The sequence below is a fragment of the Oculina patagonica genome, chromosome 8, assembly GCF_052425735.1.
Source record: "Oculina patagonica isolate OP01 chromosome 8, crgOcupat, whole genome shotgun sequence".
NCBI classification, from domain to species: domain Eukaryota; kingdom Metazoa; phylum Cnidaria; class Anthozoa; order Scleractinia; family Oculinidae; genus Oculina; species Oculina patagonica.
In genome coordinates, this window is record NC_135765.1 from 33,880,578 (window position 1) to 33,906,614 (window position 26,037).

The 26,037-nt window shown below is 39.2% G+C and overlaps 5 protein-coding genes across 6 annotated transcripts; 4 read left to right on the forward strand and 1 right to left on the reverse strand.

The window, feature by feature from the left end:
- Positions 1 to 1,105: 1,105 nt before the first annotated feature.
- Positions 1,106 to 8,401, forward strand: LOC144663155 (C-type lectin domain family 4 member E-like). Of its 2 annotated transcripts, none has more exons than XM_078524085.1 (3): positions 1,106 to 1,870; positions 2,248 to 2,365; positions 7,681 to 8,401. In XM_078524085.1, the coding sequence occupies exons 1-3, from the start codon at positions 1,526 to 1,528 to the stop codon at positions 8,106 to 8,108; spliced, it is 891 nt and encodes a 296-aa protein (XP_078380211.1). In that variant the 5' UTR covers positions 1,106 to 1,525; the 3' UTR covers positions 8,109 to 8,401. The 2 variants fall into 2 exon arrangements, with proteins under 2 accessions (XP_078380211.1, XP_078380212.1); XM_078524086.1 differs by lacking the exon at positions 7,681 to 8,401 and adding an exon at positions 4,000 to 4,554.
- A 1,307-nt stretch (positions 8,402 to 9,708) lies between these two features.
- LOC144663331 (PI-PLC X domain-containing protein 3-like) lies at positions 9,709 to 11,227 on the forward strand. Its single transcript, XM_078524227.1, is given in 2 exon segments — positions 9,709 to 10,413; positions 10,415 to 11,227. Coding segments are annotated over 2 exon segments (984 nt in total). The 5' UTR covers positions 9,709 to 9,840; the 3' UTR covers positions 10,826 to 11,227.
- Positions 11,228 to 12,126: 899 nt separating this feature from the next.
- Positions 12,127 to 17,353, forward strand: LOC144662064 (uncharacterized). Its single transcript, XM_078522797.1, has 3 exons — positions 12,127 to 13,756; positions 15,622 to 15,797; positions 16,498 to 17,353. Exons 1-3 carry the CDS (start codon positions 12,160 to 12,162, stop codon positions 17,119 to 17,121), a joined length of 2,397 nt encoding a protein of 798 aa, XP_078378923.1. The 5' UTR covers positions 12,127 to 12,159; the 3' UTR covers positions 17,122 to 17,353.
- A 1,162-nt stretch (positions 17,354 to 18,515) lies between these two features.
- LOC144662066 (MORN repeat-containing protein 4 homolog) lies at positions 18,516 to 19,408 on the reverse strand. The gene has a single exon (XM_078522799.1). It carries the CDS (start codon positions 19,198 to 19,200, stop codon positions 18,739 to 18,741), a length of 462 nt encoding a protein of 153 aa, XP_078378925.1. The 5' UTR covers positions 19,201 to 19,408; the 3' UTR covers positions 18,516 to 18,738.
- Positions 19,409 to 19,466: 58 nt separating this feature from the next.
- On the forward strand, positions 19,467 to 25,930 carry LOC144662065 (uncharacterized). The gene is made up of 7 exons (XM_078522798.1): positions 19,467 to 19,641; positions 19,714 to 20,594; positions 21,718 to 21,813; positions 22,355 to 22,459; positions 23,322 to 23,549; positions 24,505 to 24,588; positions 25,165 to 25,930. Exons 2-7 carry the CDS (start codon positions 19,786 to 19,788, stop codon positions 25,412 to 25,414), a joined length of 1,572 nt encoding a protein of 523 aa, XP_078378924.1. The 5' UTR covers positions 19,467 to 19,641; positions 19,714 to 19,785; the 3' UTR covers positions 25,415 to 25,930.
- Positions 25,931 to 26,037: the final 107 nt, after the last annotated feature.

The following is a 26,037-nucleotide window of genomic DNA, read 5'->3' on the forward strand; positions in this document are numbered from 1 at the left end:
TAATATTGAAGCAGCTTGACAAACTTATTTCCTTCTATCGTCAGTGAGTTTTCCACGTCGCCTTCAAGAGTGGCGTGTGAAACAGCTTTGTTTTCACGAAGTTCGTTTCCAAAGAATTAATTTGTCTGTTAGTGCGAGGCGCGGTAGTTTGATGAATACTGGGTGTCCTGGCTGGCAACCTGGGAACGAGGTTGCCGGTGTGGGACACTGCGTTTTGTTGTTGGGCACGACACTTAACTATGATAGTTCCTTTCTTCACCCAAGTGTATAAATTGGCACCGGCGAATTTAATGCTGGGGACGGAGGACAGGGGGGGGGGGGGGGGTAACCATGGAAATATTCCTTGTCGCTTCATGTTACGGAAACATGAATAAGCTCTAGCCTGATAGGCCACTAGGCTCGTATTGTAATACATATTCCTTCCACTCCACTGGAAGAGTGAATTTGGCTTTAAAGTTTCCATTGCAAACGGTTTTGGACAGCTATGTTTTTTTTGCATAACTCGCATTTTGGGTGTTTTATGATAGCATTTGTATTTTTACACTTTATTTAGCAACAGTTTACCACAATAAATAGTTGATACTTTACTGAGTTTAACATACCTAAATTACGTTTTCTGCAAAAATTTGCAGTGAGTATTTTGCTTGTAAACAGTGTCCCGAGTGGGGTAGGGAGAGTGCAAAAATGGCGAGTGGAGGAATCCTACCGGGATCTGGGTAGGAAGATCTCACAAGGGAAGCTGTGTCTCGTTTGACGACCAAATTACACTGCTCGCGGGGATAAAAAATTGTACACCTACTTCGGATATGTAAGAGTTTTTTGGGCGTCAAGCAGCGTTGTCCAGCTTTCAACTGCTCCACAGTTTCATTACGAGGTCTTGTTATCAATGAACAGGATATGATTTTCTTTTTCTTTTGTCTTATATCACACAAGAAAGACTCGTAACACGATAAATAATCCGCACCTGATCAATGAATACATCTTATTAACCGAATATTCACTAAGGTGTTGACAGTTCTGAGGTAACGAATATCCACGGGAGGTTCCTACAGAAATCGACAGAAAACTCCGGGGTCCCGCGATATTCTCCCCGCACGTTCTCCAGCAACTTGATTGATAAGATATTTATTAATTACACGACTTCGTAATTAAAAAGAGCTGTAAGAACCTTAACCTTTATTCGGTTCCGCGACACTAAGAAAATATTGGACCGGCAATAAAATGCTCCGATTGGTTGATTTAAGTCTGGGTCTTGCAATATGCATATTTTTAGCTTTTACTGAGCAGTAAAATGATTTTTTTAGTGGAGAATGTTTTTTTTTTTCATTTAGGTTAGGTTATAAAGAAAATGACCGGAACCATTAAATTATCAGTGGTAACAAGTGACAAAAAATGGTCACTGACAAATTGAAATGACATTGCTTTAGAAATGAGTTCTGTTGAATAAATTCCAAAGAAAATAATGCAAACGAAAAACAAAAGTTATTTTATTAAATCTCGCAGATGAAAGCACTTACCTCGACTTATGTTAGTAATGAGGTGCAAACGGGTTTTGCTATTTTTTCTGTTTCAAACTCCAGCAGTTTTCTTCAGTAAAGAAAACACCAACGTTTCTCGTTCATCGTACTTCACAACACTGGAAAATAAACAGCTTAAGGGGTACGTTGTCAAACGGTTTGATTCTTCCAGTTTGTTATCGTGCAGCCAACAATGTATAAGAAACGAGTGGTGTACTTCCACAAACTACAAGATGTCATCCAAGAAGGACGAAAAAGGAACTTGTGAACTGAACAAGCACGACATCTCCCTCGTCAACGAAAACACCAACTTTCATGATCAACAGGGAGTTACTTTCTCGATGTTTTTAAAGGTAAACACTGCATTTTATTTTGCGATATCCCGCGAAAAGATAGCGCAATCTTTAACAGGCGTGTTTAAATCTCGCGACGAAGAAAAATCAACGAAAGTAAAGCCTGACGTTCGAGATAATAACCTGTACGCAATAGTACTTGTTTTGTACTTGAAACTAAAAAAAAACTGCCGGCCGGGTGTCAGGTGGTTGCCTCTATTAGCAGTTCGCGCACAGCTTTTTCGTGTTCAGTATGATCAGAAGTACATAATCATGTACTTCTGGTATGATTATGGAGTTAACTTCACCCTGAACTCAGTGATTTTTACCTGCACTAGTTCAACAAAGTTATAACTTTTGGATCTGCATTTTCAGCATTTTATGTTGTTATTTTTTAGGGATGTGTGATCTCTGGCTGCCTCAATGGTGGTTCTTGTTTGCTCGACAAGCACAAACAAACCTTTTCATGTTCATGCCAACCACCTTGGACTGGAGAAACATGTGAAGTTAAAATGGGTAATATAGAGTTTTACTTTACTTAAAGGCGTAATAAACATTTACTTAAGATTCACTTTGCTGTTAATAATTTTTTCTTAACAGATCCTGCAGTCTCCTTTCTTATTAGGGCCCGATTACGTACATGGCGAATTTCAGCCCAGACTGAAATTTCAGCCCGGTTTACCGGGCTGGAATTTTGTTGCGATTACATGAAAAATTTAGCCAGGGTTGAACACTTTTTAAACTGAAAAATTATCGTGGCCGCCGTTTTCTCTTGTTGAAAACCGTGACTGCACATCCGTAAACTCACTTTTCAGCTCGGGTTGAAATATTTGAATGCGATTACATGAGGTTTTTTAGCCCGTTTCCTCGGGCTGAGATTTCCAGCCTGGTTTCAAAAACCTGGCTGGAAATTTCAGCCCTGGCTGTAATTCGGCCCAGGATGAAACTTTTTTCATGTAATCGCAAACGTGTTTTTAAGGGGATTTGTTTTGGAAGCCGGGCTGAAATTCGCCATATAATCGGGCTCTAATAAGATGCAAGACAAAACAAACGCCAAATCCTTTCAGTAATAAGTGCTTTTAGGGCCTCTTCATATTATCCCGGGTTGACCGGGCTGGCCCAGTTACCGAGATCTTGGCTCACTCCTATTTTCTTGTAAAATTTTGGATGTGTTCATATGATATGAGAAGGTGGGCCAGCCCGGTTACCGATATCTCGGTTTCTGCAACCGAGATCTCGACAACCGGGAAGAATATTTTCCCATATGAACGCTCCAGCCCGGTCGCCGGGACGCAACGTTTTTTGAGAAAATAGCTTTCATTTCGTAATTGGGCGGTCCAAATGGTTTAATTTTGCCTTGTATCTATTTCCACTTCAGAAATATGCGAATTAGCTTTATTAATAAAGTTACATGGGTCAATAAAGCTACGATAGTCGCGAAAGATGCAACTTTATGTGTCGCCATTTTGCCTTCGTTTCTTGAATTTTATCCTCGTCAACCGGAATAACATTTTCCATATGAACAGGCATCCTGGTGAAGAGGCCCTTAGTGCCCTCCTTTACTAATAATATTAGATCCTGTTGTCAAATAAATATCTTCCTTTGAAATTGCTTGCAACAAGCACGCCAATACCCTTATGTGCCAATGTCAGCGCTCACAATGACTACATGTGGAGTTAAGACTAGTTTTCAATAGTTAACTGCTCTCAGTGTTATTACCCGACCGAGATATAATGTAAAAGTTAAATTAAAATATATAAGTTCCTTGCTCAGTTTACATAGCCGTTTTAATTAACATTTATTAGTTAATTACACCTTTTCTTTGACAGATTTTAATCAGAATGCTTCAATTCTTACAATCACTTTTGAAATTATACTAAAAAGCGCCATATCCATGGCTCATTGCCAATAAAGGTGGTAATTACTGGCGAGTTACATATCGAGGCCTCGTATAGACTCCGATATTTCCTTCCTAGGATTTACGCTCATAAATAAATTCATGGGTTATTTTATTTTAAGCACTTTGATTTACCTTAGAGTCAATTTTCTACTTTCCAGCTTTTAGTGATATTGTTGCGTGGGGCATTCGCAATTGTTTTAGTTTCTATGATCTGATTCTCTTTTATTATATTGTCTATATTGTCCACAAGCTTGGATTCGTCATGGAAATTCATGTTACCACGTCAATGACACTCCAACCCTTAGCTGGAGCGACGCTCGAACGACTTGCCAAAATCTGGGAGGAGAACTCGCCATAATCAGATCAGCCGACGAGAATGAATTCATACTTGACCTGCTAAGGAAACAACAAACGGTACAATTTTGGGGAGCGTGGATTGGACTTTACAGAAAAGCTGACACTAAGTTCTACTGGATCGATGACACTCCACTAGAGGGACAGTATTCTGCATGGGCGAGCGGGGAACCGAATAAAGCTGAGGAGAAATGTGTTCAGATATATGCCGGCTCTTACAGCCCGGGAAAGTGGAACGATAATTGCTGTAATTTGTCCGAATCAAAACTTACTAAAGCCCCTGTTGTACTTTGCCAGAAAAAGTACATTTGATACAGCTCTTTAATCGTTAAATTTTGTTAGACTGCACAGTATAGTAAAGACCAGTAAATTTTCTTTTTATATAGAATTGCTAAGTATGACATTCGCTCAACTTATATAACAATATTATCGTCTTTTATCGGAGTATGCCACGTCACCTTCAAGCTTATGAAATGTAAAACTTTGTTAAGTTGTGGTTCCAACAAAAATAAAGATTTTTTTCTCAAGCATCTCATCTGGAATCCTTGATGCTGATTGGCTAATTGCACGCGCTCCAGCAGTCTGGATTTTCCCATCCGGATCCCGCGTTCGGACCGCTCATTTCGCCAAAAAAATTTGCGGCGTCGGACTTAAACAAACATATGAAAACTCCAAAATCGAAATGGCTGCTCACCAACCGTTGTAATTGTTAAATGATCACTCGTGCAAAAAGTTTTGTTGTCTAAAATCCCTTCAAAATTTGAAGTTTGATGACGAAACACGCAACGTTTGGTACCCAATTAGAACATTTTTATGACGTGTTCACATCTTGATGCACCGGACGGTACCAGATGATGACGAAATCACGCCTCCGAGACGGGACTGAGCCCGCAGTGTTTGTCTCAAAAGTTGCTAAGCAACATGACGTATTTGTTCGCACGATTGCTTTCGGAGTACTCATCAGCGCTCGTACTAGAATTTAATCGGATGAAATAATTCAGAAACTCTTCGAGTGCTTGAACGAAGATTTGCCAAACCTGGCACTTGTTCACTCAAGTGTGTTCACGCGTACCTCATGGGATTGCGAGGGAATAAGTGCCAGTTTTTGACATGTTTGGCGGAATCCCGCCTGCCCCGACAAAAAGGACCCAGGTGCGATTATAAGTGACGTCATCATATATCCAAATATGGATATATCCCGGACTGACAATCGGAAAACAAAAGCTATTTTATTTCATTTCGCAGATGATACCACTTACTTTGACTTATGCTTGTAATGAGGTGTAAACGGATTTTGCTATTATTTCTGTTCCAAACTTCAGCAGTTTTCTTCGGTGAAGGGAGCACCACATTTTGTCGTTCATCGCATGTCAGAACGCTGGAAAATAAGCAGCTTAAGGGATTCGTTGTCAAACGGTTTGATTCTCCCAGTTTAGTATCGTGCGGCCAACAATGTATGAGAAACGAGTGGTGTACTTCCACAAACTACAAGATGTCATTCAAGAAGGACGGAAAAGGAACTTGTGAACTGAACAAGCACGACATCTCCCTCGTCAACGAAAACACCAGCTTTTATGATCAGCAGGGAGTTACTTTCTCGATGCTTCTTAAGGTAAACAGAATACTCTTAAACTAATACATTTTATTTTTCCCTTATCCCTCGGAAAGGTAGCGCAGACTTGCGAAATTTAATAGGCGGATTAAGATCTCGCGGTGACATGTAAATTATGTAATGACTCAGATAGCGAATTACATTTTCCTTCAAAGCAAAAAGTTTTAGCAATTAAACGCTCGTGAAATTAACAAAAGCAAAGCAGGCGTCTGAAAGCCTACGTTCTTGATGATAAAATTGTATACAGAATAATTTGTTTAGCATTACAAAAAACAGCCGGTGGGTGTCAGATGGATGTCTTTATCAAGCACGGCTTGGAGTTAACTTAACCTCATAGAAATCTATGGGCTTACCTGAAGTAGTTAAACAAAGTAGTTTTGGATCTGTATAATCAGTGTTTTCAATTTTTCGATTTCAGGGATGTTTGATCACCAGCTGCCTCAATGGTGGTTCTTGTTTGCCAGACAAGGAAAAACAAACTTTTTCATGTTCGTGCAAACCACCTTGGACTGGAAAAACATGTGAAATTAAAATGGGTAATTAAGAGTTAACTTTACTAAGACACGTAACAAAAATTTATTCCAGGTTTTAACTTTAATTTATTTCGAGGTTTACTTTGCTGCTGGTAACCAGAGTATAGCGAAATCTTTTCTTGGCAGATTTTGCATTTTACTGCTGAGAAGCAAGACAAAACAAACGCGACTATAAACTTTCAATAATGAACGTGTTATAGCCCTCCCGACCTAATAATATAAGAACCCGTTGCCAAACAAATACCTCATCTGAAATTGTTTTGTAATACACCCGCCAATATATGCCAATTTCAGCGCTCCGAATGCTTACATGTGGAGTTTAGCTTTGAATAGTTTTTGAATATTAATAGTTAATTGCCTGGTTCTTTGTTACCCAAGGCAAGATGCAAATTAAAACTTAATTTAAAATATATATTGAGCGCCTTGCTCAGTTTACGTAGCTGGTAGTAATTAACATTAATTAGACAATACTACCATTTCTTTAACAGATTTGATTAGTATCAGCGGCAAAACATGACAAGTTTCTTGTTCTCGACAAATGTCCTTGTTGAAAGGTGGTAGAGATTTAAATTTACTCGTAACGTTTTTCCCTTAAAAAAGTGGCTTTTCCAAGGAAACGCATATTCGCACAACATCAAAGGAAATTAAGAGTACGAATCAAAGTGGCTATAAGCCACTGAACTCGGAAAATGTATTCAGTGATAAAAAGAGAATATAAAACCATAAACTTTGACAAAATAAAGTTTTGCCAGAACAAATCATGTTTTGAACCAGTTCATCTCGGTATACACACGAGCCTTTAGGCGAGTGTGTATACCAAGAAAATACAAGTGACAAGTGGGATATTCCATAGTATACTACGAGAAATTAAAGTGTTGTGTAACTATTTTATACCATGCCATAGAAAATACGCTTATTTCGTCGAGAATACAATCGCAGCGCACGATGGGAAGGTTGGGTTAAATACCGTCGAATATACAACGGCTTTCCTGTATTCTGATTGGCTGTATTTTCTATGGCATGATATAAGGTATGGTATGGTATGGTATGGTATGGTATGGTATGGTATGGTATGGTATGGTATGGTATGGTATGGTATGGTATGGTATGGTATGGTATGGTATGGTATGGTATGGTTTGGTATGGTATCATCAAGCAGCATGACCAGAACTTGAATTTTCCTTATAGAGTTAATATCCTACTTTTCAAATTTTAGCTTTAGTGCTGTAGTGGTGCCTGGCTAGGCCTTTCTCGATTATTAGTTTTTTTTGGTTTTTTTGGGAAAGGGTTTTTTTTTTTTTTTTTTTAAAAAAAGATGGGTTTTTTTTTTTTTTTTTTTTCGTGATGAAAAAGGATGCCTGGCGCAACATTGGATTCGCAGTTGTTTTTTTCTGTAATTCTGATTCTCTTCAATACATCCTTGACCAATTAGATTGTCCGCAAGCCTGGGTTCATCATGGAAATTCATGTTACCACGTCAATGACACTCCAACTCTTAGCTGGAGCGACGCGCGAACGACTTGTCAGAGTCTGGGAGGAGACCTCGCCATAATCAGATCAGCCGACGAAAATGAATTCATACTTGACCTGCTAAGGAAACAACAAACGGTGCAGATTGATGGAGCGTGGATTGGACTTTACAGAAAAACTGACACTAAGTTCTACTGGATCGATGACACTCCACTAGAGGGACAGTATTCTGCATGGTCGGGTGGGGAACCGAATGACATTAAGGAGAAATGTGTCCACATATATGCCGCCACGTACAGACCGGGAAAGTGGAATGATAACTACTGCGATTTGTCCGAGGCACGCTTGAGCAAGGCTCCAGTTATACTTTGCCAGAAAAAGTACATCTGAGGCAGCAATTTTAGAGCTTTTCAAAAATATTTCGAAATTCAAGAAAACAAAAAATGAAACAAATCTTTCACAAGAATTAGCGTAACAATTTGGAATTTAATGCCATATTCATTTAAATACTAAATAAATCTAAGGCCTCGTCCACACTGACCCGGGTAAATTTAAAATGGAGAAATTTGAAAACGCCGGGTAAAATGTTTTCCGTCCGGTCCGCATGAACCCGGGTAAATTTGAAAACGATACCGACTTTGGAGAGCGTTTTTGAATAGCTCCTTTTTCGGTGACCAAAAACACCATTTCAGTGTGGACGGTTGGCCTATCCGTGTAAAAAAAGATGCGTTTTCAAATTTACCCGGGTCAGTGTGGACGGGGCCTAAATTTCAAAATAAAATAAAGAAACTACTGCTTGATGTTTTAAAATGTGAACATGACTAGTTGAAGTCTGCCAACTGATAGAACATTTTTCTATATGTATTAGTAATTGCCTTCTAGCTTTGCGTGTGTGTGTTGTGCATTAATTATATTCTTAGTTTACGTTTTCACTAGTTAATTAATCATTTGCTTTTTGACATATATTTTTTCTCATTTTCTTTCGTTTTCCAGTATACTAATTTATAAGTTGTAAACCTTTTTTTTTTAGTTTAAACCCTGCTCCTGCATCGAATAGTTGTTCCTTGTAGTGGGGGACAAGCAGCAAATCATATTTATAAAAAGCAAATAAAGTTCAGTTCAGTTGAGCTTCTTTTTATTTCTTTTAGGCATTTGATCATTTTAATTGTTAGACAGTAAATGTAGTTGGTATATAACCATGGATAACTCCGTATTACGGACGGATACTTAAACTGGTAAAAACGCCAAGCATGATATGTTCGCTTAGCTATATGAGATGTATGGGACGGCTGCTTCTACCTTGTAAAATCATGAACCCAAAGGTGCTATTATACCTGGGATTTAGGCGCTAAGTAAATTGGCTGCTTGAATCCACCATTTTGCCTGGCCGCATTAAACATCTTGAGCACTTTAGCGCTTTTTTTAATTACTGAATGAAGAACGTAACTGTATCAAGTGTTACCAATTGCACTGGTGCACGAACCTTTTGCCGTCTTTCTTTAAATTCTATTAAATAAAACCGCTTCTTTCCCTCATATTAATTTCTAAATGCCACTTACACCTTCCTTTCTCATCGGTTTCACAAAAATCTTTAAACATCATCATAAACCCCCCTCCCCCCACCCCCCGGTCCGAAAATAAAATTTGACCTTACGCTTTTGACCTCTGATGGCATTTCTAGCCTGTATGTTGCTTCAAAGAGATATGTATCAAGTATGCCAAAAGACATTACAGTCACGTCAGAATAATTCTGTATATGGTCAAAATAACGTCAGATACAAGAACGTGCAGAGTTTTTGTCAGGTATTTCGTATTAATATGTCATTGTTCACTTACGGGACGTGACAATGCAAATTGTGTTTCGTTATTTCCTCTTTCATATCTATTTTTAACTTTGACGTACCTCTATAAAAGTAGTAAGATGTAAAGAAGAAACGTATTGTCGATTAACAAAATGCTCTTTTATGCACTACGCGTGTTAAAAAAGTTTCGTAAAGATTTTCAAGTGGAGAAATATTCCGAAAGGAAAGGAAATTGAAAGTGGACGAAAGTGGACTAGGTTCCACAACAACAAAACCTTCCCCACCCTTCCCCACAAAGACACCCAGTCTTGCAAAACAATATGGCGGAAAATAAAATTGTCGACGATTTTGAAGTTCTTCGCGTCACAGCGCTGGAAGACAACGATTATTCGCGATGGATGGAAAACCTACCGAATGAGAAACAACTGTGTCCTTTGAAAGATTTAGTGATTCCTGGATCGCATGATTCCGGAACATTTTTCCTCGATCAGAACATGGAGATCGGCCCAGATGAGTCAGCAACAATTCAAACTCTTGGAAGTATTTTTGGCAAAATAGCGAAGTCTGTCATCCACAGTTGGTCTGTGACACAGTCTATGACCATTTATGAACAGCTTTTGTCTGGAATACGCTACCTAGATCTGCGAGTTGCATTCAGAGCTGAAGACAAAGAGTTGAGAATTTTGCACGGTCTGTACGGATGGACAATAGAGCAGGTTTTGGCAGAAGTGAACCGATTTGTGGCGAACTACCCGAAAGAAATTGTCATTCTGGACTTCAATCACTTTTACAACATGGATCCAGCTGCCCATGAAACACTCGCGGATACTTTGCTTGCTTCGTTTAGCGAGATTTTTCGCGCCCCAGGCGAGGACGGCCCGAATGTCACCCTTCCAAGAAATGTGGGGCAATGAAGAAAAGGTCATCATTATTTACCATGATTATGGCGTGGTTGATGCCTATCCTTGCTTCTGGCCGCCTCATTTAATCTGCTCGCCATGGCCGAACACAGCAGACAAGAAACTGTTGATGGAGTTTCTTAACAAACAAACTGCAGCGTCAAGTTTTTCAGATGATGCCTTTCAAGTGACACAAGCTGTTCTCACACCTCAAACATCAACTGTGGTACAAAACATGACCAGCACTCTAAAAGATGTGTGTGCGATGAAATGTAACTGCCATATTACCGGTTGGCTTAAAGCTCTCTGTGGAACCAAGTGTCACAAGTTTAATATAATCATAGCTGACTTTGTAGAGTTTGGAGATTTTATTCCTACTGTCATAAGCTTTAATTATTTTTTCTAAGGTAGTAAAATAACCATCAAAGATTACAGCCTTTAGAAGCTGAGATTAAACTGTAAGATGGCTCTTACAACTGGCAACAACAAAGAAATCATTAATGAGCAGGGATCAACCATTGTCACATTCAGAAAATTAGCCAATATTCAACCAAAAAATGTAAATACAGAAATAATTTGTGGCCAGTTAAATTTTCTAATGTCCACTCAAAACATAAGATCATGTTACTTTGGTGTATTCAGTACTGGTGCTGTAAATGCACTGAAACATTTGTTGGGCTACACACCAATTGATTAGCACAGTACATGTTGTTTTTGTTATTTTTCCCATAATTTTGTGAGTTATAACAATATATTAATTATTTTGATGTGTGATTTGCCGTCTAAATAATAAAGTATTGTTTGCCGACTTGTAGTCACTTGAGATGTAGATTGTGATATTTTGACTGCCTACTGGGCAGTGAGGTTGATCAATCACATGTTGCCACATGTAACCCAATGGTTAGCTGCGATTGGTGGATTTTAAACCAGTTTACTTTTTAGACTGTTGAGAAAGCGGGTGTTGAATGGTATTTGGGAGACTTTGCGAGACGGCGAGACTGATATCTTTTCTGCGAGCCCGAGACCGTTTTTAGGCTTGCAAAAGAAATTGAGACTGCGAGAAGGCGTCAAAGAAAAATTTGAGACGATGAAACCCCTGAAATGTGGCTAAAATTTTGCGAGACACGCAGTTTTTGAAGGACCATTCACCACCCCTATAATCAGCTCTTCTCTCTGTGAATAAGGTATCTAACATTTTGTTGCTGGTTTTGTTGGTGGGGATATAAGCCAGGGTACCCACGAAACTACCGGTATGCAGCCTTTAGTTTATGCACCACCAGGAGGTGCAACAAGGATGATGATGATGATGATGACCCTCAAAGCTATACACTGCACATACTGCATACATACACCTGGTGGGGGGGGGGGGGGGGGGGGGGAGAGAACTCCTAATTTTATAAAATTACATAACCTGATCAAAGATTCTACAAGGCCTCATAAACAAGGCCCCCTGGTTTTGGCCCAGCACAATTTAAGGTGCAGATCTTCTTTGATTTGTTCCAATATTTCTGTTTTTAGTGAATCTATAGGCTTTAAAAAATGCCCCTGCAGATTTATATTAAACATGCCGGGAGCGATGAGAAGCTATGAGAGGCGGCTGTACGGCGCAGGCTAATTTATATACCTCCGGAAAAAAATAACAATGATGTCATCGTTGCAGCTCGTTCCCAGGCTTTTGAGATCACGTACTACGTGATAGAAATTTTGCTGAGTTGCAAGTTACCGACAGTACGCGAGAAAATGGCCAAGGAGTCAAGTGCAGTGAAATCTATTAGTCTTAGTTTAACATCTCAATATGCACCCTCATGGAAAACGTGGGAAGGAATCCGAGAACTTGTTCAAAACTGGCATGATGGGGTGTTTTCTTCGCTGGAGAAATTGCAGGGTGGATCGAAAGTGAATTTCCTCTGCTGCAAAGAAAATGACTTGCTGTTGTACAAAGCAGTGATAAAAGCCGAGAATCACGTTTCTTTCGAGAGGAACACGAAAGAAAATAATGATTTTGATGTTTTGCCGAATCAAACACAAAAACGTGATGATCAAACGTTCGATGGTTCTCCTCAAGATGGTCACAGACTGGAACTCGGAAGAATAGTTTATTCCCCAGCCAAAGAAAAGCTTACCCTGATAAACCATGACACAGAGCTAATGAGGAAGGTGTTGCTTCTTGGTTTTTCAAAGAAAGCCTCCAGCAAGGAAGTGATTGGACAGTTTGGCGAAGGACTTAAAGTTGGCGCCCTAGCTTTAGTCAGGGAAGGTAGAGTGGTTTCCATGGAAACGAGCAAAGATCGCTGGAGGTTTGGATTGTCACATGATGAGGCATTTGATGAGGAGGTGTTGACTGTGTTTGTCGATGACAGGTGGAAGGAAAGTGATGATGATGATGATGTTGATGATGATGACGACGATGTTGCCAACCTTGGACAGACAGACACACGTGTATCTGTCTTTCCACTTTGTCATAAAGATTGGGAAATGTACTTGAAGCGGTTTCTTTTTCTTTGTCCGCCTTCTGACTATGTCAAGTCACAGGTGGGCACGTTGCTGTTAGGTCAACGTTATAAAGGTCAACTTTTTGTCAAAGGTGTTTGGGTGTCAGACTTGACCAAGGATGGTCTAGCCTCCGGGGTTGACTTTGTTCATCTCAAGATTGACAGGGATCGAAGAGCTGTCGTTCATCTTAGTGACGTTGACCATCAGATCAGTAGCATGTGGGTTCACGCTATAGAGGAGAGACCTGATCTCATTCCATACTATTACAGACTCTTAGAAGAAAACAGCACCTCAGATGTGCGACATGCAAATTTTTACCTCAGTGATAACTCTGCACTGCTTAAGCTTGTTGCTCAACATTTCTTCGCTATTCATGGATCGATGACATACCCAATACCAAACTGCATTTCAGCAGAGAAGCTAAGTAAAATCAAACAGGAAATTGATCAGAAGTTAGTTTTGTGTAATCAATCTTTAATCGACGTGTTGTACAGGTCTGGATTGGTTGCTCCTTTGGATACAATTCTCTCCAAAGCAACAACAAAACAATCAGTTATAGTTCCATATGCAGACTTGACTCAAGAAGAAATTGATATTCTTCAGCATGTTGAAAAGCTTGTCCAGTTGTGCTATCCAGAGTTTAGTATGGTATCCATGGATATTTCTGAATCTGCAGGACAGGTTGTTCTTCGAAAAGAGTTTGATCATTACGAGATTCCACGAGCTTTGTTGAGTGGAAAGGCAGATCACTGTTGTGGACAAAATAACGGTACCAAGTGTTTCTGTAGAGAGGCTTTGATTGTGTCAATGATACTATCCCTTCAATCTGAGCAGTTAGTACAAGGTTAGTTGATGCACTTCTTTCATTTTGCTTATAATCAAATCATGTACATTTCCTGCATTCTGAGAATCATTTTAACCCTCACTGCATGATAAGGCAGACCTTTGTGGCCCGTGGGGGTGCAGACGCACCCATGATGCCCCCCATGTCTACGGCCCAGCTTGACAAATAGACATGTGCGTGCAAAACCAATTAAAATTAAGACATTTGTTATATAATTGATGGTGGTTATGGACTCATTTTTTACAATAATCATCCCAACCCCACCATTTCCAGGTAAATGTAGACATAACTTTTACCACAAGTTCAAAACTTTTTTTCAGCTTTTCATTATTTGAGGCCCTGCCAGGGGGGTTCCCGTGTCGCTTGTCTAAATTTAAATATGTGCTATGTCGCTGTTTTTTCGCTCTTCATGTCGCTGTCGGTAATTAAATTGAAGGAAAATTGCCTGTCCGTTTGTCGCAATTTTATTAGTATGCTGTCGCTACTTTTTACCGAATGGTAATGAGGTTATGTTATTGGCCTCATTTTCTCACTCGAACACTCACTCACTCACTGGATTCTGATATCAAACCGCAATTAATTCATCATTAAACGAGAAACGTGCTGACAGAAAGGTCCTTTAAACGCATTCAGCACATGTCAATCAGAAACAAATTATTCTGACTTCAACCCCGTTCCAGGGTCTCTCTCTTTCAGGGAACTAAATTGAATTTCACAAAACAAATCGAAAGAGGATCACTTACACTTATCCTCTGGTGATAAAATAGAATAGAATTTGTTCAACGAAGCCTCAGAGCATAGGCTATCAATGACCCATTCACGTAAGAAAATATTCAAAGACGCGTTTTAGTGAACACAACATTCATGCACGTTTTTGTTTCGCGTCACATCATCTTCGTGTCACGTCATCCGTTCTTGATCTTTTTGAGTCGTGCAGAAACACGCATCTTTCTCTCAAATTTTATTCGCTGCTAAAAATAACGCTATACGTGCTGGCAGAAAAGTAAACATATTCACAAAACAAATTTACTTAATGCTAAAAAGGATCAAAGGTTACACTTAAATATTTTTGTGATAAAATACGGAATTCGCGCTACGAAGCCTGAGAGCACGAACCATCAATGATGCAATTCCCATGGAAAAATAAAACATTCACAGAGAAATAAAGTGAGATTGTGTTACATTATTGAACGCTTATTTGAAGAAAAAAACTATCAATGACCCATCCACGCAAGAAAACATTCGAAGGCAAATTAAGTGAGATTGTGACATTACTGATAGCACCTATGAACTACATATAGTTACGCTTAAACTGTTATAAAAAATTATTACGCTCGCCTTGTGACGTGTTTTAGTCAACACAACATCCACGGCACGTTCTTGTTTCACGTCACGTCACCTTGTGTCACGTCATCCGTTTTTCATCTTTTTGAGTCTAGCAGATACACGAAGTGCTCGGGCGTATCTTTTCTCTCAAATTTTTTCTGCTGCTCAAAAATAACGCTATACGTGCTGACAGAAAAGTAAACATATTCACGAAACAAATTTACTTAATGCTTCAAAGGATTAAAGGTAATACACTAACCGGTAAATATTTTGGTTGTGAAAACTGAATAGCGCTACGATCCCTGCGAGCACGAGCCATCAATGACGCAACTCACGTGGAAAAATAAAGCAAAGTGAGATTGCTTTACTTTATTGGACACTTATTTAGAAAAAATGCGGAGGTCAGCACTTCATTCATCGAATTACCATGAGGTTGCTCAAAGAGCCTTTGATTGCGCCATGTGGCTTGTCGGAATTTACCCTCACGGCTGGCAGGGCCTCTTATTTTGTAATTCCTTTTTTTTTTGTTTTTTCCACAGTTGGTACAAGCTCACTTAGTGGCCACAGTGACAGCATAGTCAAGATAGTGGCATCATTATCAATGCAGGTTTGCCGAATGAACAAGCCATTTTGCAAAGACTTGCATGGGGAACTGCAATCATCGCAAAAACTCCCGAATCCATCAGTGCTCAAGCAGAGAGAGGAGATGTTACAAGTAAGTATCATGAAAAGCAATAAAAAAAAAATGAAATGTCACATCCGGTGAAACTTGTAAAGCAACAGTAATATTTTAGGTCTCCCATCCATTAAAGTGCCCCCCTCCCCCTCTGGGTGCCAGATCATGACAATTAAGAACAAGAAAACATGGTATTTTTAATGCCTTTTAAGTTTCACATTTGCCAATTCACTTTTTATTGTTACCATCTTGAGTAACTGTAAAACAGCAAATCCCACTTTATTTCTTTTATGTATCCTTACTGACACTTTTTTTTTTGTTGTTTCACTTTGATAAGTGACTGGTAATTAAAGCTCTCAATTCAAAAACAAATAAATAAATAAAAAAATATGTGTTTATAGTGGTCATGCACTTAGCTTCATATCTCAACGAGATAGCTAGTTTACAGGCATGCCACTGAAACAGAGGAAACAAATAATTTATAAATGAACATAACAAGGTTAAAAATCCCAACTGGCAGAAGGCAGACCAGTTGGTTATATACAAAGCGTGGTTGAGGATTTGAACTCGGGACAACCGAGAAACAAATCCAGCTAGTGGCAAGGGCAGTTTAAACCACTCAGCCACGCTTGCCTCCCTAAAAGTATACAATGTAAACATTTGCAAAGTATTAAAGCCTATAAACAGTTTTCTGCGTAAACTGAAATCCACTACATGTACTACTTTAAATTTCTTTCAGAGAGAAAAAGATCTTCTGAGTGAAAAGCTCCTTGAAAAAGACAGGAGCCATGCACAAGAGCTCTTGAAACTTCAGTCCAAGATTTCTTCACTGGAAAAGGACTTGGCTAGTCAAGAAGTCAAGATTGTTAACATTGAGCAAGAAGTTGGCACAGCATGGAAGAAAAGGTTTGAAAGTGAAATGGCTAACCTTTCAAGCACAATCACTGATCTCAAAAGAGACAAGATCTTCTACCAGGAAAGGCTAGCTGCAGTAGTAGAGGACCATAAGAACAAACAAAAAGCTCATTCTCGTCAAGTTGGCCTTTTAAACGACAGAAGTGAAATTCTTCGGAAGCGGCTTGCTGGCAAGTTTGAGAAGCTGACTCAGATTGTTTTGGCATCAAATGAGAGAGAGGACTCTGCAGAGAACTCTGTTGCTGATGTTCTAAAATCAGCCACTAAAGAGATTGAAGAAATGTGGTTTCGAAAGGATAATTGCATAATTTGTACTATTGAAAAACCAAATTGTGTTGTAATTCCTTGTCGCCATCAAATAACTTGTTATCAGTGTACTTCCTTCTTGGTGAAGTGTTCCTACTGCAGAGGGCCTATAAAGGATATGATCGTCACCTATGGTTTATAACAAGGTTATAAGAATAAACATATTAGGTCAAATAGTCAAGTCATGTATTCCTGAATACTTCAGAAGTTTCAGTCCAATATTCTTTGTTAAATATTGTAAATTGAATTAAGCAATTAGCTGACGGTAAAATTAAAGTAGAAACCACTCTGAGGGTAATTTATAATTATTCAACTCTCAAAAGAGCTATTTAGTCATTGTTGGAGGATAAATTACGTTTATTGTAATAATTTTCGAAATTATGAGAATTTTAATAAATTAATTAAAAATGTACTGACTTTGACTTTTCACTGAATTGTTCATGAGACATACTCCAGCTTATTACTAGCCTCCTCCAGGCATTTGGTTAGCTAGAGAGCAGTGCAAAGAATGGTGAGTGAAAAAATGCTGTTCTTCCCACTAATCATGTTTTATGCACTACTCTCCAATAATTAACAGAACATCTAGAGCAGGCGCTTAAAATGGAAAATTCTGCATACTGCGTTCTCTAAAAGCAATCAACCAGAGCACAAGTGGGGAACACTAATGAAAAAAGGCCAGTGACTAAAGAAAGGTTGAAAATGTACCCCATACGCTGCACATACTGGTAGCTTGTCTGAGCAAAGAGAAGTGTCAAATGTGTTGTTTCACAAAATATCCATATCTTCCCCCATGTAAGGTTTTTGGGTTTGAACTCCAGTACTCATACCCCTCCACAAATTTCAGTTTAACTTCACACTTTGCCACACCACACCACCTTGAAATTTCCTTCTGAGAAGTAAATATCAATGTTTTTTGGAACCACACAAAAGATATCTGAGATTTGACCCAAAACTTTTGATATAGCCCCACAGAGATAATCTGCTGTCTCTGAGTCGCTGTTACTTGTGCGTGAAACTTTAAAACTGTGCAATAACACATCAGAGACACTTCTCTGGTGTCTGTATAGCTCAACCTTGTTCCGAGGGTCTCAAGGTTGTGTATAGCTATGGAATTTTCTGGATCCAATCTCAAGAAAATGGGGATGGGAGGGCAGGGGAAAATCAGCCTGCAAAGTGGAGGCATCTTTGTAGTACTATAAAATGCCATTCAGTACCCCCTCAGTTCTGTGGGCTTTCTGTAGGCCTCTGCCCTGCCACATGACCAAAGCTGTTTCAATCATTTAAAAGTTATCATGGTGCTTTTTAAAAATGGACAAGAAAAAAATAACAAAGAATTAGGTCAAAATAAGTACCATTGCCCATGCTGCCACCAATGGCGTCAGCACGTATTACTAGCAGGAAGATCTTGCATCAATCAGCTCACCTCTAATTTCAGCTTTATGTGGGTGTTAAACTAATTTGCATAACATTTAACTTGGGGGTGGGTATAATAATACATTTCTAGATCCTTCAGTGAGAACAAAAAGAAACAAACTCGACTATTAAACAGTTTTAATTTCCCTCACAATATCTGGACATAATATTTTCTAAAACAGAATAGGAAAAATTAAAACTCGCCGTAATTGCAGCAATAAGATATGTGAAACATTATAACCACCTCCCTAGCTACTACACAATACTTAATTGAGATCAGTTTCTTGGGAATTTGAAATTACTAAAACTGAGTTGCATAACTTAAAATTTGTGAAATAATTCATTGTTAAATCTTGATGCTTCGAGCAATCTTAGCAGCCTGTTGCGCTTTCATAACTGTGTCGTTTGCTCGGAATCTCTCGACAAGTTCTGTCCCCATAAAATAGCCCTCTTGCCTTGGCCGACCATGAGTTCCATCAGGGAAGGTAATCATGCCTTCGCCATCAACTCTTCCGTTTTGAAACCTTCCTTCAAAGCGCATTCCATCGCTCCGTGTAAAAGCCCCGAAGCCACTGTATTTTCCGTTTTCAAATTCACCCTCATACATAGAGCCGTCCGGAAATCTTGCAACACCATGGCCGTGGCAAAATCCGTTCTGAAATTGTCCAACATACTTCGTTCCATCGACAAGCGATAGATGTCCGATCCCTTGCTTCCTTCCATCATTATTCCATTCTCCATCGTACACGTCGCCGATGGGGTAAGTGAATTTGTGTCTTGCAACAGCTTGAGAGCTCGGGGAAGACATTTTCAGCGGGTTTTCAAAGAGTTTTCTCGGTTTTCGAAGAGTTGTTTCCACAGAGAGTGAAACAAGTTATGCAAACGCAGATGTTTTTCTCAAAAGGTTTCCTTTGGCGCCCTGGAGATCGATCACAGCGGAAGCTTTGACAGTGAACTAGCTGCGAATAATCGCTCCCAAGGAAGTTGTACGTAAATCTAATCAAAACTCAAAACAATACAACGAATTTGCATCTTCGCATCTCATAAAACAGAACAGTTATGTTCCAGGCGTTCCTGTAATTTCCCATAACTCTCAGCAAGAGCTCTTGAATCGGTCAGCGGTAACACGTTTTAGCGCTACTTTCCAAACGAAAAACCAAAGAAATTTCAAGATCTTTCAAAACAACAAAAAAAGTTGGCAACGACTTCCAAAATTTATACTTGTCATGCCTCCTGCTGGTTTTAGCAGGTTAGTTCTAGCTGAGTTGACAGGAGTTTTATTCAGTTGCAAAATAATAATAGTATTTCCCATCTCATCTAGTACATGGAAATGTAGAGCTGTGGAAATCGAAAGGTCCGAAAGTTGAACGACGTTCGAGGAAGATCTCAAAAAATGGGGTTGATTTGGAGCACCGAGCGAGGAAATATTCACAACAGCTCACAGTTGAATGAAGAAAGAGGGGAGCTAACTCAAGACGATAGCGACTCTGACTGTGAGGAGATTTTCTTTGAAACTGTGGACAACGTGTCATCAAATGGTGATTTGGTTCTTCAAGATTTTGACACTAAAAACAGCTGTGTAAAAGAGTCGTACGAAATTACATGTAATGCTACTTATGAAGAAAGCTCAACAGTCTGTGAACCGGAGCAGAAAATTCCAGAGTCTGCTGTCCATGAAATAACCAGCAATATAAACAATTTTAATGCCGGGACATCAAGGGTATCTTTCATAGCAACCGAAGAATGTAAAGAGAAAGATTTTAAAAGTGAAAAGTGGCTGACAAATTCCTCATGGAAAGTTCCCCCATTACTTAGAGAAGAAGATAAAGTTATGGAATGCAGCACTTTTTCGCTGCCGCTGATCTCAGAGGAAAAAGTGTTTCGGGGAAAGCATGTTAAAAGTATCTCTGATCCACAAATGTTTGAATCAGTAAATTTCTCACGTCAGGCAAAACCTGAAATTCCTCGTTCATGTTCATGGCAAGTTGATGTAGACTGTTTTAAACCTAAAAAGAGGAAGAAACCACCAAAAAAGTATCTTAAAGACAAAGAGCATGACTTTCAGGATGATAACGATGACACTAAACATCGAACTGCAGCCTCAAATAAGCGAGATCTGCACATGGGAAGTTCTTTGGCTTCCATGGAAACTGTCACTCAGGAAATGATGGCCGGAAGGAAAGTCCTAGACCTCAGAAGATGGTAAATTAAGTACTTTGTAAACATCAGATAGATCTGCTACTAATTTAAAATAGTGGCTTATTGCAGTTTTCAGTGATATGCAAACTCTGAAATTCAATCCTCAATAACGGTTTACGCTTTTTGCTGCCGTCAATCATCTTAGCTGACCTCTCAGGAAACAGAAGTTCACCTCAACTGGGTCAAAAGGTCACGTCTGTCAGTTGTGATTGGTAGATTCCTTTCTTTTTTGTTTTTTCCTGTTTTTCATGGTTCGTTGGCTGTCGCCATAATTATGATTGCGGGCAGTGAAAAATGCAATCATCAGTTGGATTTTGAATTTCAGAGTTCGCATTTCACTGAAAACCGCAATAATGGGATGCATGGTGGCGTTATGGTTAGTGTGCTCTGTGTGTCTGGCCAGGATTTGAACCCAGACTGCTTGCTTGATCCAGAACCCAGGATTCTGGATCAAGCAGTCTGGATTCAAATCCTGACCAGGCACACTGTTTTGTGTATTTGGACAGGGTACTTTATTCTCACAGAGACTCTCTCCATCCAGAATAATTGCTGGTCAGCATAGTGATCAGGATACTAGCCTGACAAAATGTTGCCAGAGGCGACCTGTCATGGACTGGCATCCCATCCAGGGGAGGCTGGGGGAGAGGTAGAATAGAGACAAGTGGACAAATTGGATTAATGCTCATGTTCAAATCCACAACTAGGCAAAAACTGTGGGGTAAGGACAGGAAGGCAGGAACCTGGGAGTAAAGGAGGTGGGAAATCTTTAGGAGGGGAAGTGGGATTCCCAAGGCGGTGGGAACTGGGACAAGTTGGGAAGAATTTTGCAAAAGAAATAACACAAAGAGGCAGGAGCCACTAAGAAAAGGGGCGGGAACCAGGAGTAAAAGGCATGGGAGTGGGAAGTTCAGAACCTCCTGTCCTCCCTCCCCCCGCCCCTTCCCATAGAATGCTTGGCAAAGTCATTTCTATTCTTAAGCTTTTTTTTAACAGCCTATAATAAAGTGGCTTGATCAAGAGGCCAATGTGTAGATGTTAGTACTTCTGCATCAGTTTGTTAATTGCTTTTGATAAATATTAAATTCTAGTAAACCAAGCTTATAACTACTTGAAAATACTTTGTCAGGTACTGTATGAGCCGACCTCAATACAAGCGTTCTTGTGGTATTTCCTCTCTGGTATCCTGTTGGAATTTCCTGTTTAGCTCACTTGGTGCAGGCAGGTACAGTGTAGTACAACACAGAAAAACACTTCCTCAAGTGTTGGATATATCTTTTCAATAGAAACTAACTCTTCAGAGATCAGATTTCCAAACCTCCATCACGGTTCTGATTTTCTTTGTTTTAACTGGATGAATTTTTAATGAGTTTGAGATTCAACTTGCGTTCCAAGTTAGTTTCTTGATCAATAAATATTGTGGTACCTTATATTACTGTTGATCAGACATGTAACATTAGTCATCATGTCATTCTCCACCCTTAAACCCCCCCCCCCCCAAAAAAAAAAAAAAAAAAAGAAGTCAGTTACTGAACGAAGACTTTGTCTACTACGTCATGGTTTTCTGTCGTACATTACTGTGTTATTATAGTTTTAATGTTGCCATAGTTTTATACAAAAGAACGTAATAAAATAAATTATTGGTAGAATAAATTTAAATTATTATTAATGATTCCCCACAGTATCACACAAAATACCTGTACAATTTTTTCAATCATAAAAACTAAATTTGTACCTAAAAATAAGTCAGTCCTTTTGTTTTATAGTAGGCAACCCCTGACTCAAGAGGAAGCATTAAGCATACTGGGTTTTAAACCGCCATTTGCAGAAATAAGGTTTGGACCATTCACTGGAAATGCCACTTTAATGAGGTAAGACAAAATCATTTTTATTTCCACAGGCATGCAATGCATGCAAAATGCTTTGTTGCTATTAATACCAAATCTGATGTAATGTATATGAAATGATTCATATATGAACTGCGGATGTATATGAAAGTGATAAATGATCATCGCAGTGAAGCCTGAAAAAATTCAGGGCTTCAACGGGATTCGAACCCGTGACCTCCGCGATACCGGTGCGATGCTCTTCCAACTGAGCTATTGAAGCCACACATTGGGAGCGAGGTCAATTGTGAGTTCATATTTTCCCGTGAGAGAAGTGAAATGTTGTAATGTATATGAAATGATTCGTATATGAACTGCGGATGTATATGAAAGTGATAAATGATCATCGCAGTGAATTTCCAATTTAAGCAATTGGAAATAAAGAAGCCTGAAAAAAAATTCAGCGCTTCAACGGGATTCGAACCGGTGACCTCTGCGATACCGGTGCGATGCTCTACCAACTGAGCTATTGAAGCCACACATTGGGAGCGAGGTCAATTGTGAGTTCATATTCTCCCATGAGAGGAGTGAAATGATGTAATGTATATGAAATGATTCATATATGAACTGCAGAAAAGAAAAAGGTCAGAAAAAGAAAAAGGTCAGAAAAACTATCTGTTGTGTAAGTAAAAATTTTGGAGCTGGTGACTAAATTTGCTCGGAAGTCGCCAGCCTAGCGACTAAAATTGAGAAGAAGGATTGAAAGTGTGAGCTTAACTTGGCGACTAAAATTTTTCACTGGCGACCAAACTTAGCAGTCGGTGGCCAAATGGCCACTAAGGAAAAAGTAAACTTGGAGGGTTGGTAAACAATTTTTCCAGTAATCAACATTAAGATTCTATTTTAGATGGTTCAGGCAGCTCTGTGAGTATTTTGGAGTTCATGGCGAGGCATACTTTTTGTATAAACCCAAAGGAAAGAGTCGTACCATTGGCCTGAGTGGGGAGGAAGCTTTACGTCAGTTGAAGAAGGGTCTGCATAATCCTCAGATGGCTTTCATCTACCACTGCTACAATCACTACTTTTGTCCTATTGGTTACGACGACTCACCTGTTAAGGCTGTTGATGCATACAGGTAGACAATAATTGTTCTGACTAATTGTTTAACCTAGTTTATTATATGTTAAAGGTTTTAAGTCTGTCACAAATTTAAGGCTGATGGCTCATCAAATTGGCTCTATAGAGCAATTTTCAGGAGTGTTGAAAGTAATTCGCATTTAATAGTTTTGCATTGCTACATGTAGTGATTTTTTTTAAAAAACTTGCGCCACTTTCTCAACCAATCAAATGTTTTAACTTAAACCAAATTGTGACTCCCTCACACGTTTTTCTGTGCTTTGTGCTGGCTACATGCACTATTGCTTTGAGTTTTCATTGGTTCACTGGATTATCTGTGCCCTTTGTAATTGGCCAGAGTAATTACTTTGGTTTTGGTTTTGCACTCTGGAAAACAGGCTGAAAAAAAAATTAAAACTGACTTGCAAAGATTACCCATTTATAAACAACTTTCCACTGAATAGCATCTTTGTTTGCAAACTGCTACCATGGCAACATTACAAAATACTGGGGTGTGGAGGAGGAGAAGGGTGGAACCTGCAGTACTTCTAGTGATGCCTCACTTGGTCCTTCTGTGTCAAAACACAAATTCTCATTGCTTATTTCCATGCATTTGTTCTATAGGATTACTTGGAGAATTTGTTAAACAATCAAAATACTTTTCCTTTAGTGATCATTCTGTCAATTCTCATAACCTGAACTCTTTTTTATGTACTGATATTGTGAGGAGAAATTTGATGTTGGCACTCTTGGGGCTTAAAGTTCTGAGAAATATACATGCACAGTTGGCACAACCTGTGACTTCAAACAAATCAGGGCCCCAAAGGAAAATGCTCCAGGCCAAAAATAAACCAGGCTTCAGGGCTCTGGACCACTTAAAAATGGGGCTCTACACTGTGGCAAACAGGCAAACATTTACTCTACCTTTATGTTCTGAATAATGTCACACACAGATGTTTGCTTTTTGTTGATAGGGTACAGCTATATGAAGATGAGGTTGAAACTTGGATTTTAATTGGAGACCCAAGTTGTAAACATCCAAGCATTCACTGTAAAAGGTAAAAACCTATAGCAATTTCTACTTACCTTGTTAGTTTGACCTCTAGTTCATCCATCAAGAGACGCAGAGGCCTACTGGTTAGTGCTCTTAACTCCAGACTCTCACAGACTGCCTCACTTCACCCAGGTGTAATGAATAAATGGGTGCCAGCGAACTAATGCTTGGAGGGTAATCCTGCGATGGACCACCATCCCATTTAGGGGGGGTACAATGTTGGGTATATGTTACAGATACCAGGACTAGCGTTGGTGGTATGGGCCACTTGGCCTTGTGGTTTTAAGGAGCCGGTTATTATTTAGAGAGGGGGGAGGGCTGGTGCAAATCAAGGAAGGCTATGTTCAAATTCACCAGACCCTCCCCTTTTATGCAGCACATGTTTTGCTGACCCTCTCCCTCTTACCCACTCACCCCCTTGAACCTCCCAAATGTACATGCACATATGACCCCCCCCCCCCTCCTTTTTTTTCCCTGCATAAAATCATTGACTCTCGCTGGGCTCCCCTATTTGCACCAGTCCTCCCCACCTTCTAGGTTTACTGCAATCAAACATTACCATCAATCTATTTTCTTTCAGATGGACAGACATTGAAACAGATTTAAACAACGAGGCCCCTTTGTACCTAAACATTCGTCAACTTCACATGGGAATTCAGCAGAAAAATGTTAAAAAGACTGGTGGAAATCTGCACTGTATCATGGCATTTCAAAAAAGCACCTGGCAGCGCTACAATAAAATTACACCAGCAGCATTGAGTAAAAGAATGCCGCAAGTAGAGGAAGATGAAATAGATGATCGTAATTCAAGTGACTCTAGTGATTCATGATTTATTTTTAACTTAATGTCCTCCCTCATTTCAGGGGTCATTCTACAAACTGAATGATTGAATTGAAAACACAAAGTGTTTCATTATAATACATGACTGTAGTCTTTGAGTGAGTAAGATCTTAAATACCTATATTCCGACCCTGTGCACTATCTTGAACTTTCTGGGAACCACAAATTGTTCGAGATAACAGGGAGTTTAAGATAACAGGGTTATTTTTTACAGTTGGTGACAAAAAAAATTAATACCACCAAGGGGAATGAAGTTTTTTTGTTCAAGGTAACAGGGATTTCAAGGTAAGTGAGTATCAGATAGTGGGGTTATTTTTACAGTAAATGACTAAAAAAACAAACAAACAAAAAATCAATTCCAAGGGAAATGACCTTTCATTTGAGATATTGGGGAGTAGCCCTTTACACCAAACCAGCTTTTATACATGTATAAAGTCTAGTTGAATGTACAATGTCCACCCTGATTTTGTTTTGTTTTGGGTATTGTTAAGGTTTGCATTACATTTATTTTGATATTGCTGATCAAATGAACTCGACTGTACAAAGTTAAAACAAAGAGAATAAAGTTTGACAGCTTCCACACAAAAATGTGTTTTAAAATTTATTAGTTAC

Bases quoted from the DNA above. Each gene is read 5' to 3' on its own strand.
- LOC144662065 (XM_078522798.1), top strand. From the start codon at position 19,786: ATGGGGTTGATTTGGAGCACCGAGCGAGGAAATATTCACAACAGCTCA. The intron at 21,814-22,354 runs GTACAGTGTAGT...TTTGTTTTATAG, and splicing joins AGCTCACTTGGTGCAGGCAG to TAGGCAACCCCTGACTCAAG. The intron at 22,460-23,321 runs GTAAGACAAAAT...ATTCTATTTTAG, and splicing joins GGAAATGCCACTTTAATGAG to ATGGTTCAGGCAGCTCTGTG.
- LOC144662064 (XM_078522797.1), top strand. From the start codon at position 12,160: ATGGCCAAGGAGTCAAGTGCAGTGAAATCTATTAGTCTTAGTTTAACA. The intron at 13,757-15,621 runs GTTAGTTGATGC...TTTTTTCCACAG, and splicing joins ATCTGAGCAGTTAGTACAAG to TTGGTACAAGCTCACTTAGT. The intron at 15,798-16,497 runs GTAAGTATCATG...AATTTCTTTCAG, and splicing joins AGAGAGAGGAGATGTTACAA to AGAGAAAAAGATCTTCTGAG.
- LOC144663155 (XM_078524085.1), top strand. From the start codon at position 1,526: ATGTTAGTAATGAGGTGCAAACGGGTTTTGCTATTTTTTCTGTTTCAA. The intron at 1,871-2,247 runs GTAAACACTGCA...GTTATTTTTTAG, and splicing joins CTTTCTCGATGTTTTTAAAG to GGATGTGTGATCTCTGGCTG. The intron at 2,366-7,680 runs GTAATATAGAGT...TTGACCAATTAG, and splicing joins AACATGTGAAGTTAAAATGG to ATTGTCCGCAAGCCTGGGTT.
- LOC144662066 (XM_078522799.1), bottom strand. From the start codon at position 19,200: ATGTCTTCCCCGAGCTCTCAAGCTGTTGCAAGACACAAATTCACTTAC.